The sequence below is a fragment of the Excalfactoria chinensis genome, chromosome 17 (genome assembly GCF_039878825.1).
Source record: "Excalfactoria chinensis isolate bCotChi1 chromosome 17, bCotChi1.hap2, whole genome shotgun sequence".
In the NCBI taxonomy this organism is placed as follows: domain Eukaryota; kingdom Metazoa; phylum Chordata; class Aves; order Galliformes; family Phasianidae; genus Excalfactoria; species Excalfactoria chinensis.
Genome location: NC_092841.1, coordinates 3,365,107 through 3,387,199, shown reverse-complemented (window position 1 = coordinate 3,387,199; position 22,093 = coordinate 3,365,107). Strand labels below are relative to the sequence as shown.

General features: G+C 52.3%; 1 protein-coding gene across 3 annotated transcripts in view; it reads right to left on the bottom strand.

The window, feature by feature from the left end:
- SEPTIN9 (septin 9) overlaps window positions 1-22,093 on the bottom strand; it is a 63,175-nt gene that overhangs the window by 27,231 nt on the left and 13,851 nt on the right. For 2 of the 3 annotated variants that reach the window (XM_072351901.1, XM_072351899.1), the window contains exon 2: window positions 5,365-6,024. In XM_072351901.1, the coding sequence (XP_072208002.1) occupies window positions 5,365-6,024 (660 nt within the window). Of the gene's footprint in view, window positions 1-5,364; window positions 6,025-17,562; window positions 17,717-22,093 lie in introns of those variants that run through there. The other variant, XM_072351900.1, reaches the window with a different exon arrangement.

The following is a 22,093-nucleotide window of genomic DNA, read 5'->3' as shown; positions in this document are numbered from 1 at the left end:
GCAAAGAACAACCCACTGCTTCGACAGAAGAAACTGCAGGCAATAGAAGTCAAGGAGGAGACAGCAAGCAAGAAACCCCATGCTGTCACTGCTGAGCTGGCACAGCAGCCTCATACAGCTTGTTAACATTGTTTGCTTTTCACAGATGCATAAACATCTGCAAACTTCTGCTGTTTGTGAGATGCTCTGGAGTCATCCCTTTGGTCCACCCTTGTCTCTCAGTATGTCTCCCTCTGTCTTCATGCCACAATATGGTGAAACAAGTCAACCAAGTGAGATATCTCTACGTGACCCTACAGAAATCCAGGTAACTTCTACTCCCAGGCCTGCTCAGAAGACAAATGAAATAAAAGTCAATAAACCTGAAGGAAAGCAGCCCTCTCCCCAAGTCCCTCCTCTAAAAGCTGTAACAGATGGAAGAAAAACTGGGTTCAGTGGAGCCTGAGCATAGGCTGCAATCCAAGAAGAGCTGCTTCTTCCATTTATAGCCACATTCACTCCGACTTCATTGCAACATCTTGGACAATGCAAAAGTGTCTGTGGCTCTGTTTGTTTGCTGGAGGAGTAGAGAACACAGCTGGCTTGCTGTCAAGTTATCTCTTTTGGTCACGACAATGTTTGATCTTCTCAAAACAAAGTAATCTCCATATAATCTCAATTCAGTTCCTCAATCCCTCTCACACAGTTTATAGCGCTGGCACTGTACCCAGCTTACGGTGTCCTCCAAGCAACTGGCCAACAGAAACATCTCGGGCTGGGACATAGATCTAGAAATAGTGTAGAAGAAAGCAATTCCCTGCAGAAGGTTCATCGCTGCTGTTACCACCACCTCCCCCAGCCAACAGGGAGAAGCTGCACAATGAGAGGCCAGCCCTTACTGTACGAGATCAAAGCAAACTTTGCTTTATCTTGGTCAAGATAACGGATTTTATTTGCCTTATCAGCCTGTAGGATGATTGACCCAAATGTGAGAAAGCTGGAGGATGCCAAAAAAAGTTGTAGGGTGGGGAGCGTGTTCCAGAGCACAACCACTATGGGCTCCAGATGCACAGATACCACAAGATAAACACAGCAACCCTTCAGTCTGCTTTGTGCCTGACGCCCACTGCCCCCAGTCAGGGCTGCATATCCAGCAGCAGGTTGGATGCAGCAGGAAGGGCCCTGCAGCTGCATGGGGTTTGCAGCCCAGACCCCACCAGGTTGCGGGACCAGCACTGCAGCATGATGCCACCAGGCACAGCTGGTTGCTTTCTCCTGGGCCAGGAAGCTCAGCCTTTATATAGTCACTGCAAGCTTCTAGGAGCAAGTGTACGAATACACGACCTCATGCACAGAGCCAGCTGAGAAGGGAAAGGGCCATGATCAGGGTTGCTGATGCTCAGCAACAACAGTTTCACCCTCATCTGGCTTCAAAGAAGACAGGGCAGAGCAGGGAAGGGGGAAGTGTCCCATTTCCGATGGGAATCCACTACTTCACACGATGAACCTCCACTGGTGAGATCACTGCTTTTCCTACAGGCCCTCAGGGACTTCCAGAGGGACACTGAATTCTCAGTTTGTTTGCATCTGTCTCCAGAGAAAATCCTAGATCCCCAGTGGGTCTCGCATGGCAATGACCAGAGCTGAAGGCAACAGCAACCCACGCATTTGGGAGCAACACCCTGATGGTCAAGGATGTACAGCAGTGCAGCACAACCACATCACTCAGCCTCCCTCCTGCTCCAAATATGGCCCAAAATGAGACCAGATGAGCTGCCCCAGCTGCTCCCTGCACAGCCAGACAGGGCATGCACTGCTGCCATCCCCATGCAGACACCCAGCACATGGCCATGCAACTCTGCGATGGGACACAAGCATCCCCTCTGCACGCAGGTTCCTCACGTGCTCTCCATCCAAGTCCCTGCTCCTCCAGGACTCCATTTTTCCAGATTATCTCATTTTTGGCACCTGCCCCAGGCACGTGGATTTGGACTCTGTGTTTCTCATTCAGCCTCTCCATTTGGTATCTCAGGCTGTAGGCACTTTTTCTGTTAAAAATAATAACAACAGCAGCAAAAGAAGAAGAAGAAATAAAAAAAAGACTACTCGTAATCTAGCCCAAATGTGTCAGCTGGTTTTAAGGAAACGTTTCCCTGCAGCTTTAATCTCTTCATACAGTTAAATTGCTGTGCAGCTCAGGGAGCTGGAAATGATTACTCACTGTTGATCCGCACAGGCCTGGCCCCTTTATTGTGGCAAGACTGCTGTGCTAGAGGTCCCTGGGTCCCTCCAAACCCCACCTCTGTGCTCAGCATTGTCCCTGCAGATCTACACCAAAAGGAAAGCTCTGTAATGACCAATGCAGGACATCTGGAGCCGTGCCCCCTGCAGTGCCCCCAGCAGACAGCAGTGAGTCCCCACTTTTAGGAGGTTTCCTTCACAAGGAGTTCTGTGGATTGGAAAGTTTTCTCTCTCTGTCTCTTTTTTTTTTCCTCCCCTAAAGCCAATTCTAATGGAGCTTTTAAATGAAAAATAAAGTTTTGAGGAGAAAGCTTGCCTTAGGGGTCCAGGCTGGAGGAAAAAATACTGTGGATAAACTGCATTGTTTCATTCTTCTGAAGTCCTTAGGCTTTTCCAGCAACAGCAGAGGGGAGTTTGCTGCTATCCCAGAGATCCTGGCACCCACACAGCTGTCCCAGAGGGGCCATGGGGGCAGTGATGGGAGAGAACTCCAAATAAGCTGCACTCCTGTGCACATTTCAGAGCGCTTTACCCATCACTGTGGATCAGCACGGAGATGTGCTTCATCCAGACGTGGTTGTAGCACAAGTGAAGCTTCTGCTTCAGGTGGCAGCTCCAAGCACTCACATCATCCACTCCCATCTACCTTTCTTAGGTACAGCAATGTGAGGCCTGGGCAGTGAGACCACGGGCCGAGACCAGAAGGACCATCAGGTCAGAAGGGCTTCCAATTCCCATTCTGGATCCCTTTAACCCATCACTGCGACCCCAGAACCCCAGATACAAACAGGCACATCTTGAGGAAGCAGAGACGGAGCAGAAAGTTGGCATGAAAAGCATGAACTCTCCACTCTTCCCACCCCCCCAATCACCACAGACTTGCATGACGCAAAGAATGACAGCAGAACAACATGTTTTCCCAGATGAATAAGCCACCATCGAGAGCAACACTCACTGAATTCATGAGCCCTCAAACAACAACAGCAAAGCTGTGAATTTTCCAACGTGCCTCTGAAAACATGTTTCTGTGCCCAGCAGAGCATGGAGCACAGCCAGCTCCACACTGGGTTGCTTGTGTCCCTCCTGTCATCAGCTCCCCAAATTCAATGTTAAGCCCTGCAAGAGAACAGGGGATGCACCCCAGGGAGCATAGGAGGAAGAGACAGAGAGGGCAGAAAGAGGTGGGAACAAATATTTCTTGCTCCTGTGCCCCACCAGAGCTCCTCCTGCACTCCTCCCACCCTGAGAACCACTGCTTCCACCCGAATGAAGCTCAGTGTTGCAATCACTGCTTTCCTGGTTGGGGAGATGGCCCTCCTCCAGCCACCTCCTCTGAGATGCAGGGTTCAGCACAAGAGAGCACAGCTGAGCCCAGCAGCTGGGGGCTGCGTGTCCTGGCATGGGGTTAGGGGCAGCTGGCACATCCCTGGTGCAGCTGCTTGTGCCAGAGCTGCAAGGCATGTGGTGCCGGGGTGTCTGCACCACAGGAGCATCCCATGGGTCAGAGCAAGCAGGAGCAGGGCTCCAAGCCTTTGCTATGCACAGAAGGGAACAGATGTTTTCACCTGGGAGGTTCTGCTGGGGTCAGAGTCAACTCAGCAATGAGCTTGCATTCACCTGCTGGGCACCCTGAGGAGATGACATCCTTGCCTGGTGAGCAATGGCCACAAGGTCTGGGTGGGTGTGTGCCTGAGCTGATCAGCAAGGAGAAGGAGCCAGAGCCCTTTCTGCTCCTTCAGCCTCTCTTCCTGTCTCTTTTTGGATGTACCCAGACTGAAAGCCCCTTTTGTACCAACACCAGCCTGTCCTGATCTTTAAGGCAGACCCCAGACAGCCGGGCTCTTTGCTAAAACCCATCCCCAGCAGCTGTCCTGAGTTTCTGGAGTCCTTTTTGATGCAGAGAGCCCTCCCTTTCCCCCCTGTGCAGCTGGGGTGTTCAGCAGCTCAGATTCTTCCATTCTTAAAGTGCCCAGCTGCCTGACATTCAGAGCTCGGGGAGCTCACAGCATCCCAAACCCAGCAGGCTGAGGCCAGGCACAGGGCACAACAGGGGCCTTGGCATCTTCCTTGTTGCTGCTGGGGATAAAACCTGGCAGAAAGGCCCTGGCTGAGCCCACCGCTGAACCCCAGCCATGCCCAGATGGAGCTGCACCAGCATTCTGCCTACTGGAGCCTTCCATTTTCTCCATCCGTGCCCACAGTCAGAGAAAACCACCCCTGCATCACAGGTCTAACATAAGCTTCAGCATTGGACACCTGGTTTGATTCCAGACTGCACATACATACCAAAACCTCAAACCCCAGCAGCAGATGACGGTTCCTGGGTAGGACCAATCTGAGACTGGCTTCATGCAGCAGCAATAGAGCTGGGGTACATGACAGGGCAAGGCTTGGGCCAGCATTAGGCATGGGCCTACCCATGGCATTCAAGAACACAGAAACCAGTCTCCAGGGGCAAGCATGGAGTTCCCAGGGTCTCACTCTGGCACTACTCCCCACCACAGCCTCACAGAGGAGAAAGCAAGCATGTGATGAGGAATGGAAACATAATTAAAGGCTAAAAGAGAAAAATCTCTAAAACATTAAGGAGGGTAAATGACGGCCAGTGGGGGAGGGAAGCTGGCTTTCATGTCTAATACGGGATTAATCGAAAACAAGATGCAGCTAATAGAAGGCAGGGCTCCAGTTTAATACTGGCTCTGATCCATGATGTTATTAGACTTTGGCTCCAGCAACCAGCAGGAAAAAAAACACCACCCTGACTCCTGCTAATGAAGAGGCTGTTTCTGCCCCACAACTATAAACAACAACATTAAACAACAACCCATCACAACAACACCTCCACAACCATCACATTTTCCAGCATGTCAGAGGCTTTCCAAGATGCTGCACAGGCAGACGGGTCTGTGCTGGCAGAAGTGTCTTCTTCCGCAAGCATCCAAGCTTTTGGCACTTGCTCATTTTGCTTCTTATAAGCTTGATAGCACGTCTTATTCCAACTGACAGCTCTTTCAGCCAACATAAAACCAAGTGTAACAGCCATGTATGTAGACACACGAGACAAGATGCAAGCTCAGCCCTGAATGCCATCACTGCTTGAGCTGGAAGCTCCAAGCTCCCAACCCACAGCACAGCCATACTCACCTTCTTCTCTCTTTGGTGGGCTCTCCATGAGCACCAGCTGTGGCTTTGGCTCTGCCTGGGGAGGCTGTGGGGCTGGCACGTGCTCCATGCTCTCCACTTGCCGTGCCAGCGGGGCCGGCACCTCGGCAGCCTTGGCTACCTGAATTTCCACACGCTTGGTGGCCACGTCAGGCATGGAAGCGCTGGGTGGCTCCACTCTGCGCTGGGGCATCTCAGGGATCTTCGATGCTGGAGCATCCGCCCGCCGCAGTCCCGGCTCCTGGGGTTTGCCAAGTGTGATCTCAGTCCTGCGCGGGGTGGGCTCCGGGGCTTTGTGCCCCAGCACATCTGCTCTTTTGAGGCCAAACCTCGACAACCCCGAAGTGGAGTTCTCCACCTGCTTGGATGAGATGTCAATGGAGATTTCTGTTCTTCTGGACACCGGCTCTGGCAATTTGGGTCCAGAGTGCTCCACTCTCCTCAGAGGGGCCTTGGGGGATCGTTGGGCTGTGGGGTCTGCATGTCTGGCAGATGGCTCCGAGTTTCTGGCACCGAGTTCCTGAAACTTCTGCGTGGAGCTGGACACGGTGGACCTGAGGAGAGGGTTCGGGGTCCGTCTTTGTGGGGTGGAGGAATTTGAAGACTGATCTACCTCCTCGACCTCAAAAGATCTTTTCAGAGCTGAAAGAAATTAAGAGGAATTCAGAATTTAGTTACCAATCCATCTGAGCATCTCAAGAGACGCTTCCAGAAACCTCCGGTAATGGGGCCCCATTACCGCTCCTCCGCTCTGCCATGAGGATTCACAATCCCATTTAACACATGGGGGACAGAAGGACAGAGAAGCAACAAACCCAGAAACAAAGCTGGAATGTGAAGCAGCAAATGCAGCCCCAGAAAGCCAGAGCAGCTCTCAGCCCAATGGGCTGCAGTACCAACTGCTCCAAACACTTCCCTTCCCCTCTCCCACCCAAAGGATAAACACCAGCTTCCCGCTGACTGCTGCTTCCAAATCCAAGTCCAGAATGTGAAAATCTCAGAATAGCACCAAACCCAAATAATAGTGCAAAACAAAACCAAAGGTGGCAGTCACAGAAACTCATATCCTTAAAAACAGTCCTTAGAGATCATTTGAGCTAAAGTGCTTGGAAAACAATAACATGAGGCCCCCCCCATTGCAGGAAGTGGCAAGCTGGAAGGCCTGGATTCTATAGCCAAGGAAATCTGATGGACAACAGTCAGCCTCCATCCACCAGGCAATGCTCCCTGCCCCACTGTACACTCTCCAGGAAGGCTGAGCTCAGTTGTGCCACTCAACACAATGAGCCCATCCATCCTTTCCACCAACAGCACACTGTGAGTGAGATTCTATCTTCAAATGCCACACTGGGATCACATAGGACACCAGGAATGCCAGAGAGACTTGAGCAGGGCTTTCCCTCCAGGCATTCCTGGGTACCTCTTGTCCTGCAGCCAAGAACCCCTGGGACATGCTGGGGTGCTGCAGAGCAGCTCCTGTGCTCGACAGTGGGAACCATCTGCTGCAGCTGCTGGCAACACACAGGGCAGGGAAGCGTCCATGTGGCATGAGCACTGTAGCTCAGCCTCACCAGCAGATCATGATTGCAGCTATTGACACAAGAAGCTCAGGGTTGTTTTGCCTTTTAGGGGGAATACCCAAAAACACTGTTCAGTCTCCAGCAGGAGAAGTGATGGGGAACAACAGTGTGCCTAGGACAGGCTGTGCCAGGGACATGACATATAGGCAACCTGAGCATGTAAACCCCACACTGCCATTGGGGTATGGACCCAACCAATTCATTTATACCTCCCTGGTGATCAACACCTGGGCACAGAGTACCAGTCCAACTGCCCACCACAACCATGTCCCTAAGTAGAACCCTTATGGTTCATGAACACCTTCAAGGAAGGTGACACCACCACCTCCCTGGGCAGCCTGTCCCAATGCCTTGTCCTGCATTTCCATATATTCAGGAGGAGCAGAGATCTGCATCTAACTCTCAGTTGTCACACTCCAAGAACAATGAATCAATTTTAAACAGTCCCCAAGCCGAGAGTTAAACTGGCAGGCCCACAGCTCTCCAGCACCAAGCTCAGGCTCACCAGAACAGTTTTCCACCACTTCTTTTCCCTCTTACATCCCTAATAACACTACAACCATTCTTCTCTCCAATCCCAGCTTCCAAACAATGTGCAAGTCCAGCTCAGGCTGAGTTTTGCAGGAAGGGGACATCAGCAGGGGATGGAGAACAGCCACAACTCCCTGATGGCGGCGATCACAGTTCTGTCCATGATGGGCAATTAAAGCCCGCTCATCACTCCTCCTGCCAGCCTATTCAGTTCCTTTTTATTTCCTTCAATAAAGAAGCCTAATTACCTAATGACAGATGTGTCTGCAGGAACAGACAGTTAAAGTAAATGCTCTCAAGGAACCTGAGAGCAAAGGAAATATTGGCGAGCTTCTTTTCTTTGCAGACACCCCTCTGGAAAAGTCCCCATGCCATGTGTTTGGGGGATTTCTTTTTGTATCAAAAGCTTGTTACCAAGTCAAACAGCCCTACTGCTCTCCAAGGCTCATGCTCTGAATCACCACTGCCATCTCAGCTCCTTTCTGTCCGTTTGCCATCACCAAATGAAAGGATGGCAGCAGTGATCATCAGTGGGGAACATACAGTCCTTTCTGTTGACCTCAAGCCCCTAAAAGTGCCCCAAGCTCAAGGCAAACTTGCCCACAGCCCTCAGCACAGCTCCTGGAACACAGCCATCCCCTGCCTTTATCGGAGGGCTGGGCTGCATACAACACCCAGAAATGGCTTTTCTCCAAGTCTTTCTGGACTCCACTGCAAAAATGAGAAGAAGGTCAAAGCCCAGGCACAAAAAGGGTTCAGAAAGTCTAAGGAAGAGCTGCAAAGCTGTGATTAGGGTCACAGAAGGCTGCCGAGTGGAGTCACCATCCCTGGAGAGGTTCAAGAAGCATGGAGGTGTGGCACTAAGAGACATGGGTAGTGGCCATGGTGGGGATGGGCTTGCGTTGGACACGATGATCTTAGAGGACTCTTCTAACTTTAATGATTCTAAGATAAACCATCCAAATACCATTTCCTGTGCTCACACTGTGTGACAAGGGAGTACTTGGGTGCTGGGAAAACAACCTCCCTCTTCCTAGTAGGGCTGGAAATGGCTTGGACAGCCTCTGACAGCAAAATAAGGAGCTCTGGGCCCCTGTGATATTCCTGCTGCAGAGGAGACCCTGACCTGCATGGAGACAGCATGCGAGCTCACCCACCTGCTGCTCTCTGGGGATGGGATGTCCATCTCCTGCTCCTGGTTGCATAGGGATGTTGGTGTTTGGGTTGACTCCCAACAAATTTGGTCACAGCCCTGTGTCCAGCCTGACCCAGAGGGCTGTGCTCCCACTTCTGAGCACAGGTGACCCTCACTGCACAGCTGGTTCTGGGTTGCCACCCCCAGTGACAACAGTCCCCAGCATGGCCAGGGTTTTGCCTTGCTCAGCATCACCTCACTCCAACTCCTTGCACAGAAAAGAGAAAAGGACCTCAGAAAGCAAAACAGCTCTCGAAAAAAAAAGCAAAAAGCTTAAAAATAGCCTGTCCTGCTCAGAGCTAAGAAAGGAAAGCAAACAACCTCTGTTCCACAGGACCGTCCTCCCGGCTTCCTGCATGGAACTGGCCTATTAGTGAAAACAACAGGAGCCCAAGGCCAGCACTGTGCGGTGCTGGGGCCTGTTGGCAGTGCCCAGGTCTCTCTGGGGCTCCATTGCCACATTTCCACAGCTGGGGGCTGAGCAGGGAGTTTGACAGCTGTGCTGCAGGGCTCTGCCCCCGCTATGGCACCTTCATGGGACTTCTGGTGCTGGTATGGTCTCCCCAGCCCCACCATCCTCCTGCCAGCTGGTGCTGGAGGCAGCGGAGGTGGAAGCAAGCAGAGCAGAGCATCGCCCTTCCTCCTCTTCCTCTTGGGGTGCCTGCACTGCAGGGAGTACACACACAGTGCTGCTGCCATTTCCACGTGTTTCCTTTTAACCAATTCTGACTCAATTCAGGCAACTCATGACTCAATCCATTGGATGACAGCAGCCCCACAAGCCAGAAATCCCCTAAAAGGAGGTGTCCAAGTGCTTCCTTTTGGATGCAAACCCAACCCTATCCATGACCCCATGCCCGGGCTGCAAACCACTTGCTGCCAACCCCTTTGTAAGGAAGCAGTGTGCTACAGGGACAGCTGGCAGACCAGCTCTGAGCAGCCCCAGCACTAATCCCTGCATGTGGGGCAGTGTGGGCAGCACCTGCTGTGGGGCTCTGCTGGCAACTGCAGAAGCTCTGCATCCCCGGCCCCAAACTCAGCAGCCAAGCCTCTACCGAAGTGAATGCCAACACATGCATATGCAGGGGCCTTCAGCACTTTGGAAAGTAATTGTATCCTCAGAAAATGTTTTGACACATGTAAGAAAGCAAATCTGTATTTCCAACATCAGGATTTCCTTTTGCTGCCTGTGCTTTCTCCTCACTCAAAGCTCTGTTCTGATAAAACACAGCCACATCCCAGCCCTGAGCAGTGCCTGTATCCACCACTGGGATGCTCAAGGGCAAGAAATGCCCGAACTCACACCCTCGCCTTAGGCTTGAGCACTCCTTAAGCAAGACCAGGGTCAGGGAAGCAGCAAAGTGCTGTCAGTCAGTACAATGTGCTGCGGCACTGGGGATGCTCATACTGTGCCCTCCCGGTCACACTGCGGTCAGGCACCAGCGGTCAGAGCTGCTCTTCAGGGATCTTGCAGATTGGGATGGAGGTCTGGTCCAAGTCCCAGCAGCGCATGCAGCAGCCAAGAGGTTCCCGAGGAGGCACAGACACAACTTTAATGCTCCTCCAGAAGGAAAGATCCCAGACACGGGGCTCCCAGGGGACACAAGGGGCTGCACAGCTCCTGCCCAAAGGCTCCTCATGTCTCTACTGGCGCTGGGAACCAGAAATGACACAGCTCCAGGCAGCACGTGGGAAGGAGCGGTCAGCAGAGCAACATCTGCTCCTTCTTTCTTTCCTCTTCCTTTTAAACAGAACACCCCAAGTAACAGGCAAGGGGATGCTTTACACAAGGAAACCTCTATGCACAGAGCTCTGGAGGAGACCAAAATAAACAGAGAGGGATGTTGGTTCCTCCAGGACCTATGCTAGCTGCTCTGCAACGTGAGCCCTGGGCTCGCTGCTTCCCATTAAACATCCTCTGCCCCTCACATGGTTTCTGTAACCCAGGGGTTACATTTGCTTGCTTGCTTAAGCACTGAAAGCTTTCCTTGCGTTTTTAGACACATAAGAGCCTTATGGGAATAGGGCAGCCAGTCGTCCCGGCATTTCACACGATACAATGGTATCGTTTCAGAGCTCTGACTTTCTCTAAACTGCTACCAGATGGCGACCTCCTGTTCCCGGGGAGGAAAAAGGGGGAGGCAGCAGCCACAGGTGTCAGCTTTCAGCAGTCCCCCCCCCCAAAAAAAAAACCCACACATTAACTGTTCAGGGCCAGCAGAGCTGCCCATAGCCCTGTACTGGGCAGCAGGATGTTCCCTGCATGGACTGAGCTCCAGCTCAGATGGTTCCCTGTGTCACCATGGGAACATCTGGAGTTGCACTGTAGTGCTGCTGACCTGAAAGCACCATCCTTGATGTCGATGGATGCAAGCATCCAAAGCAAAGGTGGCTGCCCTATAGAATCATCAAATGGTTTGAGTTGGAAGGGACCCTTAAAGGTCACCCAGTCATAACCCCCCTGCAATGAACAGGGTCATCAATCACAGAATCGTTAATGTTGGGAAATGTCTCTCCGATCACAACGCCCAACCCCAGCCCACCCCCACTGTGCCCACCAGCCACATCCCTCAGTTCCACATCTCTACAGCTCCTGAACACCTCCAGGGATGGCGACTCCCTCACCTCCCCAGCAGCTGTGCCACCACATCACAACCCTTTCTGCAAAGAAATTCTTCCTAATATCCAACCTAACATCCTAATATCCAGCCTATCCAACATTGACAGCTCCATCAGGTGCTCAGAGCCCCATCCAGCCTGACCTGTCTCCAGGGATGGGACATTCACCACCTCTCTGGGTAAATGAAACACATGAGATGCTGCAGCTACAGGAATGAGCACAATATTCCTCACGTACCCACAGGCCATATGGATGCTGTATATAAACTCTAAAGCTTCTATAGCAAGAGGGGAAGGGAGCTGTGCAATGTATATGGAATGATGGTCTGCTGTTGTGAATGGTTTGTGCACATACAGATCCTTTCTTTCAACTTCACAACAGCATCAGTAAGAAGTTCTCTAATAGATTTCATGGTCTGACACAGAGATTGCATGTAGGATAATGCTGGCACCACGCTGTCACCATGCAGTGCTTTGTGAACTGTGCAGCCCCTAACAAGAGCTGAATTATGGAGGAAATTTGTGGCTAAATGCAAGTCAGAGCTCTGACATGAGCAAAGCTGTTCAAGCAGCATTTCGCTCCTATTCAGCAGATTACAAAGAGAGCCTCAGACCGATGCAGCAAACCCAGCCATCCAGCAGCAGTGAAATCATAACTGCAAAGTTGGAAGCAAGAATAGAAAAAAACTAATAATATCCACGCACAGATTAAGTCAAAATCTCAGATTTCCAGGCTATAATGGAGCTCTAGAAAGATTTTAGCTTGATTCTCTGTTACACTTTGGCTTATATAACCACTAACTCTCAGCAAAATGCTTCCAGATCACACCAGTATATTTTACATCCCTTATATTCATTGCGTGTCCATACAGACAGCCCCATGCAGCACAGGGTGTACCCCGTACCCCACAGGCTGCGTTACTGGCTCTGAACTGCTCTCTGTACAGCTTTTGCCTCCGGTCTGTGCTCCAGTTTCCTTTCATAAAGGGAGAGAGAAGCAGGAAATAAATCTTCTCTGCCTCCCGGGGGACAGAGCAGATTTGGTTTAGTTCACTAATGTTTCCAAAATGCTTTACAATTACTGCCTAGAAGGCAAAATGATGACGCAGATGGACTCGCAGACCCCATATCAGCCTCAGCACTGATTTGCAGGCTATCCTTGCTATGAAGGGTTAAGAGTAAGCATGGCCCCTGCACAGCTGGGTTGAGGAAACCATAGCACTGAGCTGCTGGGCCAGACACCTTTGGAGATGAGTCACAGGTCCCAGCTCCGGGCACTCAAAAGGACGTCAGAGTGACTCTGGTGGGCGAAGAGCCTCAGTGACAGGGGACTGGGTGATAAAAGTGATTCAATCATTAAGTGATTCAATCTCATCTTGATAATATGATGGGTGGAGTTGCAACGTGCTGGCTCAAACACCGCTGAGAAAGATAAATGAGTAGAAGTGGTGAGAGAAGGGGGTCATCTGTGTGGGCAGTGCCCGATGTGTCATACAACTGCCCCTCCAGCAGTGGGAGGACAGCTGGGGAATGTGGATACTAGGAAAAAACTCCACTGAGAAAGAGCGGTGATGCAGCAGCACAGCTGCCCAGGGAGGTGCTGGGGTCACCATCCCTAGAGGTGTTCCAGAATCATGGAGATGTGGCACTGGGGAACATGGTCAGTGGGCATGGTGGGGGTGGGTTGAGGTTGGACTTAGTGATCTTAGTGGTCTTTTCCAGCCTTAATTTCCAGCCTAATTTCTGTGGAAAGAGATCGTCTCGACATGGACCAGCTCTGAGTGCTAACCAATGCCTGCAGCTACCCAAGGAGCAGCAGCACTCATGGAGATGTCCCCAGCACACCACCTAACTCAGGTGCAGGGGCCAGGCAGTATTGCCAACCATGATGCCTCACCTTGGGACACACAAAGAGCCAAGAGCCAGCCTGGATGTCCCCAGGAGCCCCAAGGACTGAGCTCTGGCCAGCAGCTTCTCAAAGCAATCACGGTAAAAGCCTGAGTCACAGCACCAGGAGATGAGAACTCTCATCAATCTAGGGCAGCTTTTGGAATAAGCCGAGGACAGCAGTAAGTCTCCTGGCTGCCCGAGGGCTGCTTCTAACCATGCCCTTTGTGTGGAGAGGGAGCAGGGACACTGCTACAGCAATGGGTGTGAGCTGCCACTGCTCCATGGGTAAAGTCTTCAAATAAGCTCACCCCAAACTTGGCATCATTGGCTGTCTTCCTGTCCTGCCTGTATCAGTGAGGAAGGTGCACTGCAGAACAGGGAGGGAGGTCAGGAAAGGAAACAAGCCTTGCAATGGTACTGCCTAGAGACATTGCCTTAAATATCAAATATCAGAGTTAGAAACATGAATATCTGGAGTGACTATGGGCTTTCCATTATTGCCTTTGGATTTCTGACAAGTCCCAGTGCAGTCTATTCGTGGAGCTGCATGCACACCAAGACCTGGAGGAACCCAGGCACCAGCATAATGCGGGCACAGCCAAAGCTGTATTCTGGCCCAGGTGCAAAGACTCACCCACAGTCTGATCATAAGGGAACCTTTCAAAGGGAGGGGACAGTGTGACACTTCATTTAAGATGGCTCTCAATTGTACATTGAGAGCTCGCCAGTAACACCAGCACTGGAAGACAACACAGAGCCAAGGACACTCTGCTCTGTGCTGCAGTGGTTGCCCATCCCTAAGGACACACAGCCCAGCCTTCCCTGCATCTGATGGCTGTAAACACTGATCTGTGGGCGATGCTACATTCTACCATGGGCCAACGACTGTCCCCAGAGCCCAGCTCACGTGGACAGAGAGATCTGCATCCTGTGCTTCTCTTTTCCCACTCCCTCCTAACCTCTGTATTCCCAAGGAACTAAATATACATGGGGAAAAAAACAACCCACAACTGCAGATCTTTGCTGCTGCATCCAGGCAGAGGCAATTTTTCCGCTTGGCACATGAAAGAGCACTTGTGCTGGAGACAACATGGCTCCTGACATCCACCAGTACTCACTGAACCTCTGCATGAAGTGCTGGGTTGGCAGGGAGCTCCCATCCACCTGACTGGGGCTCAGAAATGCGGATGGGAAGAAGAGAAAAGAGAGAAAACTCTCAGCAAAGCTTAACCCACTGCATCCCAGAGCTGCAAGGACATCTGGGAGCAACGCAGTCATGAGCACATGGAGATGAAGGAGGGTTAAATAGGACTGGCCACAGCATGAGGCTTTAGGGACAGCCCAGGAAACGTAACAATTGGTGTCCAGGAGCTTCATTTCACTCCTAGGGCAGCGATGATCCGAGATACGATCTGAAAAGGTTTTTGCATTTCCTTTTCCAGGCATTGAGCCTCGCACACCATTCGTCACACGGCCCCGCGAGATCTCACCATGCAGGCCCACAGAGAGGGAGGGACGCATAGGGAAACACGAGCCAACCCCTCCCTGGGCTCCACATGGGACTGCACTCAAGGCACATCACCCACATAGTGCTGCGACCATCCCTCTGCCGCTGCTAATATTAGCATTGGGGCAGCAGCTGTGCAGCAGGGCCACCCCCTCAGGCTGCTCGGTGCTGTCAGAGCTGCAGCCTCTGTGTTCTACCCAGGCTCCAGCCATTGGACGTTGCCTCCAACCCCACCGTGCTACCCTGTGATTTTGGCAGCTACAGCCCCACAGGGCTGTTGTTTGCAGATTGTATCCGCTAGGAAATGTTGCGTTTCAACATCGTTACAAGGAAACAGATTTGGTGTTAACTGACAGCACTGGCAAAGAGCTTGGCATTGCTTGCTGTGAGCCATTTCCAGCACAAAGAGCCTCAGCTCCTTGCCGGCTGTGCTCCACAAGGGATGACGGGCTCTTCTCCCTGCATAGCAGGTCCTGTATGCACACCATGGGATGCAGGAGGATCACACCAACCAAAACCTATGAGCAGGGTGCACCTCCCCTCTGCACAGTCCCACCAGGAGGGCTGCAGCCAGACAGACCCACACCGCATCATCGCTCAGTCCAAGTGGGATGAGGATGGGCTTCATACAACATTCACATAGCACACATGGTGTGCCACAACCTAGACAACGACTGCTGCAGGACTCCATCCCCACTGCTGACAGGGACAGGGCTCAGGCAGAACTGATCTGGCAGTGCTGCTGAAGATCTGCCAAAATCCATAAACCCAGAGCTGCAATGTTCTGCAAACACTGGCAAACTGCAAGACCTCGTGCTGCTCTCCTCCAGATAAAGCATGGAAACTCCTGTCAGTCAAAGAAATGGGTTCAGTGCCTGTGCTGAGGAACCTGGTGGACACGTAGGTGCCTGGACGTGGCCACCCCCATCACATGCAGGACACAGCCTGCTGTGCTGTGTCCCCTCTCACACACTGATTTGACTTGGGAGCTGGACTACAACTGAATGTTTGTTCCCTCCCTACTCTGAAAGGGTCCCTGGACCTTCCATAGAGCTGAGGGTGTCAGCTCCAGCCCACAGCCCAGCCCCTAAACCACTGCCTGCTGTAATCCAGCAGTCACAGGCACCTGTGGGGTGGAGATGCTGGTAGGGAAGCAGGCAGGGACAAGGTGGTTCAGGAGCACAGAGGGCTCTGGCTGCCAGCAATCCAGTGTTGCAGCCGCACGGTACTTTTGGCTGATCCTTCCTGCTTGGCTGCAGGTTGAGATATTCACCTGACAGACACGAGTACTGCATCTACAGCCCTGCAGGCCAAAACCTAATTGCCCTGCTCTTGGGAAGCTGCTGTGCAACCCAAAGAATTAATTAAATTGAGAAACATGGCCTGGATCCCCGCTGAAAGGCAAGGCTCCTGCAGCCTCTCCATGCTGTAATGAAGGGACCACACAGCCCCAGTGACTGAGGAAGGGTGCAGCAGTGTCACTGAAGGACACACACAGCCCAGAGCAAGCAGCCTCAGGGCTCCCTGGGGTTTCTCATTCCTCAGGGATTTAAATGCAATGGAGGCAGGCTGTGACCACACCAACACTGGGGAAGCTCCCAAGCCCCTGAAGGGCACTCACAGACTCACCCACAAGCCCAGTGCCACAAACCCACGGTGTGTTAGAGCTGCTCCATGCCCCAATTCCCTTTCCCCCAGCCCTGCTGCAGGATGTGGCTTCCCTCAGCCTCCATCTCACCCTCCGCCCCCGCTCCAGCTGCAGAGGGGAGCCCAGAGGCTGCACAGAGGGGGCACAAATGGGGCTGCAGCTCGGGGTGACAGCACCGCAGAGCCCAAGACAGCCCGCCGAGCCCCCAGCCCTGCCACCCATTTCCTGCCCGACCTGGAAGAGGAACCGAGGGGTTTTAGGCTTCCCAGCAGGAAAAACAATACTTTGCTCCTTCGCAGAATGCGAGAATGAGTTCACCAGGAGGCGGTGAAGTTCCCTCAGCCTATAGCAGCACACACGGCCGCTGGATAAGCTTTCATCACAGCCCCCAGATCTCTACTATTTATTTTTTTTTTTTTTTCCTTCCTTCTGAAAACCGCTGCACGGAGCTGAGTTTGGGGCACTGCCAGGACACTGGAAAAGCTGCAGCGTCCGCACACTCAAAGCCCTGCTCAGGGAGATGAGCTCCCCCCTCTCAATGGCTGCATCAGAGATATCCTCAAAGCCTATCTGGAACCACACGCCCCGTGGGCAGCAGCACACTTCCCACTTGCTTATGTTCTTTTCCCTTCACTGGAAAGCCAGCGGGCACCCAGGGGAAGGCATCCATCTATCCCTCCAAGCACGGGCTGCAAGGGGACCCCCGGCACCGAGCCGCGCAGCGCCGTCGGGCAGTTGGAGCTCTGCCACCCGACAAACGCAAAGCTTTCTAAAGCAGCTCCCGCTAAGGATATCTTTGAAACTTGGGTTCATTATCCACTTCACGGCTACTTTGAGGCTGTGCTCGTATCCAAAATCTGGGAACCCACAGAGGGGCCGGTGCCTGAGGATTCAAAAACTTTTCGCTGCGTCACAGACGCGTTTTGAGGCTGAAAAACTGCGTAAACCAACTCGGAAAAAGCAGCAGAGAAAAGCGTCCCGTACGATCCTACGCCAGCAGATAGGGACTGGGCGAGTCCGCTCCAAACAAAAGAGCCGGGGCAGCGCCTCGCCCACCTCTGCCCCGCACAGCTGGGGGGGGGGGGCGGATGCGGGCGGCGCCGGGGATCTCCCACCCGCACTTCACTTTTACGGTCGCCCGACAGCCCCGCAACATTTCTGTCTCAGCTCCCCCCCCCGCTCCGAGCAGCTCCGCAGACCCCCTACCCACCTTCGAAGTCGGAGATGATGCCCTCCAGGTGCGCGTTGACGGCCGGGTCGGCCATAGCGGGGCCGGGCGCTGAGCGCTACCGCCGCCGATGCGGCCGAATGAATGGCGGAGGGCGAGCGGCAGCCGCCGCCTCCCGCGGCCCCGGGCCCGCAGCAGCGCCCCGGCCCCGCCCGGCCCGGCCCCGCCCGCCCCCGCCGCACACTGGCTGCCGCCCGCGCCCGTCACCGCGCCGCGCCCCGAGCAGAACCGTGTCGGGGCTGTGGGTACGGAGCGCAGCGCTGGGTCGAGGTAAGCGGGGTCCTGGACAGGTGCGCTGCGGAGGTCCCCTCCAACCTCACCAACACCCTCAATCTGTCTTCCCTGGGGTGCCTCACCAAGCCGAACTGATGGGCTGCATCGCTGATGCTCTCAAGGATCACTGAGCTCAACTCGGTTCCATTCTTGCAACTCTCCACTCCTCGTATTTAAGGGGCAAATCCTTTACCCAAAGGTGGTGAGGCCCCGACACTGCCCACAGCTGCGGTGCCCCATCCCTGGAGGTGCCTGAGGACATGGAGGGGGGCCTGGGCAGCCCAAGCTGTGGGCAGCCAGCCCATGGCAGGAGTTGGAACTGGGTGGTCTTTAAGGTCCCCTCCAATCCACCATTTCGGGTGAACCATAAAGAAAAATTATGCAAACCAGCGGTGCTGCTGCTGTCCATTTCCGCAGCACGTTTCATCACTTCTGCTGTACTTTCAATTGTACAGCCTTCCAAACACCACAGCCTTCCTAATAGCACATGTGACCCAGAACACAAAACCAATAGCACCGATTTCCCAGGCTCCAAAAACTGCAGAGTAATAATAATAATAATAAAGCTGAGCAGAAAGCACTCCTGACCTAGATTTTACATACAGTTAATAGCTTGAGGTTTTAATATATTACTTTAAAACATAAAAACTGCTTAGCTAGTCTGGAGAATGCATCTTTAATATAGAAGTATTGAGTTCTAAAGGTGGGGGCAGTGGTTTTCCTCCTCCTCTTCACAAAGAGCACTCTGCTCTTTCACTGTGCATGCACTTAGCCATGGCAGAAAGCAACACACCACAACAGTGTGCAGAGCAGCACACTGTGCAGTTGCAAACACGGAAATATCAGTGCCTCATCGTGTGATGCAGTGTCTGTTACAGACAGCAGCTCTGGGCTTCCTAAAGGAGAGCACAAGATCCAGCCTGGGCTGGGCTGAGCCTGCAGCTCCCATAGTGCCAGGTCCATGCTGGTCCCATGGTGCCCATTGCTGGCTGACCACACTGCCAGTATTGATTTTCAACAGAAAGAGGTTTTCTTTCTCTCTTGTCAAATTCAAAGCCGCATCCTCAATCCATTCCAAGCAAGCAGAGATGTAGATGTCAATACTTCACCTTAGTTACTCTGCAAAGCAAAAAGCTGCTGTGGTAGAAATGGGTGATGGGTCCCTTTGCTGGAGCTGAATTACTGAGATTGGGTTATTAAGGATCATTGATCCCTGGTCCACTGTCATTCAGAGTGAGTTTATGGGGGGAGAAAAAGGCAAAATAAGGTTAGTGTTAGGAAGAACCAAGCGGCATATTTGTAATGATCAGAGCCTGCCCACCTCTACAAACCCCATGAGGTTCGGCAGCAGGCCCAGTGCTGGAGATGGGTGGGCCTCTGTGCACTACATCATGTGGGTAACAGCAAGGGTCTGTGATGGGATCCATCAGAGGCAATGAGAAGTGAAGCACTGGAAGAAAAAGAATGACTGTGTGGTTGATTTGGAGCAGTGAGTGTCCCAGTGCCGGGGCTCAGCCTTAGAAAGTTGTGAGGAAGCTCAGAACTCCTCTGCAGAAGAGTTTGGGCACTTTGCATTAGCAGCTGTGTTCCTCCTTATTTCCTAAGGATGGACGACGCTATCACCATGGATCCAACTTGTGCTGCTAATGAAGGTTTTGTGAATCAACAGACCTGGAGAAGAGCCCCAAGAAGCATGAAATCCTGACCATAGGAGTCCATATTCATTAAAACCAGCTGCCAGAAGGGCAAGTGTTGCACCCACATGTACCTACAGCACGGAAAGGAGGGAGTGAGATGGAAAAGTACAGCAATGAATAACAAGAATATCCTGAGTTCTTACAGTAAATATTTGAAGCAGGAAGGTATGTAAACAGCTCACCCCAGTGCACAGCTCCCCTTGGGAGCTCAGCATACCCTTCTCTCTCCTTTCTGTACTTTTATCTGGCTCAGATACTGTCAGGATTTTATGGAACCAAAAAAATCACTTTCCTATCCAGGCCACAGCTAAGAACCAAACGCCAAGTCATTGAGTTTGTTAGCTACATCCTGAACCCAAGAGCTTGTGTTTAGCCACAGTGCTGCTCCCATAAAGTCAGGCACCCAGCCCAGAGGGATGGAGCACCACTGGTTCATTGCACTTTGTGTCTGGAGCTCCTCATCAGCATCAGGCTGGATACTAGCAGAAATTTCTTCTTGGGAAGAGTGGTGATCACAGTGGTGATGCACTGGCATGGGCTGCCCAGGGAGGCAGTGGGGCCACTGTCCCTAAAGGTACCCAGAAAGGGGTAGATGTCACACTGAGTGGTGTGGTTTAGTGGTATGGTGGTGATGGGCTGATAGCTGGACTAGCTGCTGTTGTACAAACCATTGGCTGCGGGAGGATGAGAAAAATGGCTTTGCTCACAGTGTGACAGCAACTTGTGTCCTACAGAGCCCACATCACTGCAGGCACCAACTGCCCAGCCCTTCTCTCCAGCATCTCTCAGTCCTTCCGATGCACCGTCAGCTTCCTGCAAAGTTGCTTTGCTGGCCCCCAAGTGGTTTCCTGTCCCTGAAAACACAGCTGATGTGATCTGCAGGTCGCTGACTTGTAGATACCCAGCTGAAAGCAGCACGATGCCATGAGAGCTGGCAGAAACCTGGGCTCTTGTCACCACCTCTGTCCTCATGCTGGGTCTGGGGAACCGCAATGCTCATCAATGCAGAAAAGACCTAGAAAGCCACCTCAAGGAGAAAAAGCCTCAAGAGGGAGAACATCCTAAGGCTAGAGAAGGCATCAGCATTAGAAGGACCCTCACCAAGACAGGCTGAGGCAGAAAGGGGACTTTCCTACCCACTCATGTTAATCAGCACTGTGCAGCCTGCTTGCAGGCTGCTACAAAAGCATTCTTTCTGGCAGATTTTCTCCCTCCTACAAGTCAGGGTTTTTCTACGCAGCTCTTATCAGACCCACAATCTGCTGCAGTCATGAGCGTCAGACCCGGTGAGACGAGGTGCCATGAGTCACTGTGGCTGCGAGAACCAAATGATCCGGCTCACAACAGCAAGTCATTCATCCCCAGCATCTTCCTCTTCCACCTCCTCCTTTAATTAGCAAACAGGACTCTTCGAGTCTGGCTGCTTCTCATGAAATGCTATGAGAATTACTGACCAAAAGTACTGTATAGTTGGTTCATAACAGTATTTAGCTGCTCCCAGTATTTCTATTGAAAACTCAGTGCCTTTTCTTGTTGCCCATGGTGGATGTACCCCCTGCCCAGCATGTGGCTGCTGGCACACATGCAGCACCAGTGCAGGATAACTGCATATGTGCAGCAATAAAGGAGCAGCAATATAAAGCACATTTTGAAGGTGAGGGAAATGAGAAGACTCATTGTTCTGAGAAAGAAGATGTTCAAAAAAGAGAGAAAAGAGAGAAAGATTTTAAAGGTGGGGAAACTGAGGCTCACAGCATTCACCTCCCTAAGTGAGAATGCTGCAGGAGGACGGGGCCAGGCCTGGGAGGTACCAGTGTGATGGGAACTATGGGAATGGACAGGAAACACAGACACCGTTCCCATCACCTCTGCCTGTGCTTTCATGTGGATGACGCGTGATCCCAGCCCTGCTGATGACGCAGGAAGTGTCATGAAAAATGCTCTTTCCCAGATTCAGACCCTTCCTGCTTCCAATGCAGTAGGAAGCAGAGAGAGGACGGCCGTATTTCAGTGCTGGTCACACATCTCTTCCTTTGGAAGGAAACCTGCATCATGGGAAAGGCTTAAAACCGCAGCGCAGGTTTGCTGATTTGAGGCTGCTGGACAATTGGCCGGTTTGCTGGGTGGAGGAAATGCAGCCAGAGCTCATCCCCTGGTGCACACAAAGAGCTGAGAGACATTGGAGGCTGGAAAACAGGAATGGGTGAAACCTGGAAGAGGGACTGAAAGGCAGTACATAAAGGCTTTTAATGTTCTTTGCTCACAAGAGGAGTGAAGCCATTGGTGTACTGTGGGTCCCAGCACGGCCACAAACTACCAATGCAAAGCAGTGAGAGCACTCCTGAGATGCAGCATATTAGGTACTTTCAGCAGCAAAGGGGAAATTGCTGATCTCAGGTCATCCTGGGTACCCAGCCTCAGTAAAAATGAGCAGCAGGGAGAGGGGGGGAAAGAACATGGGGTGACACTGCTGGAAACATCACTGATGGATGCACCGTGGGCAGAGATTGCTGTTGCCAGGGGAACAAAAACACTGAATTCAA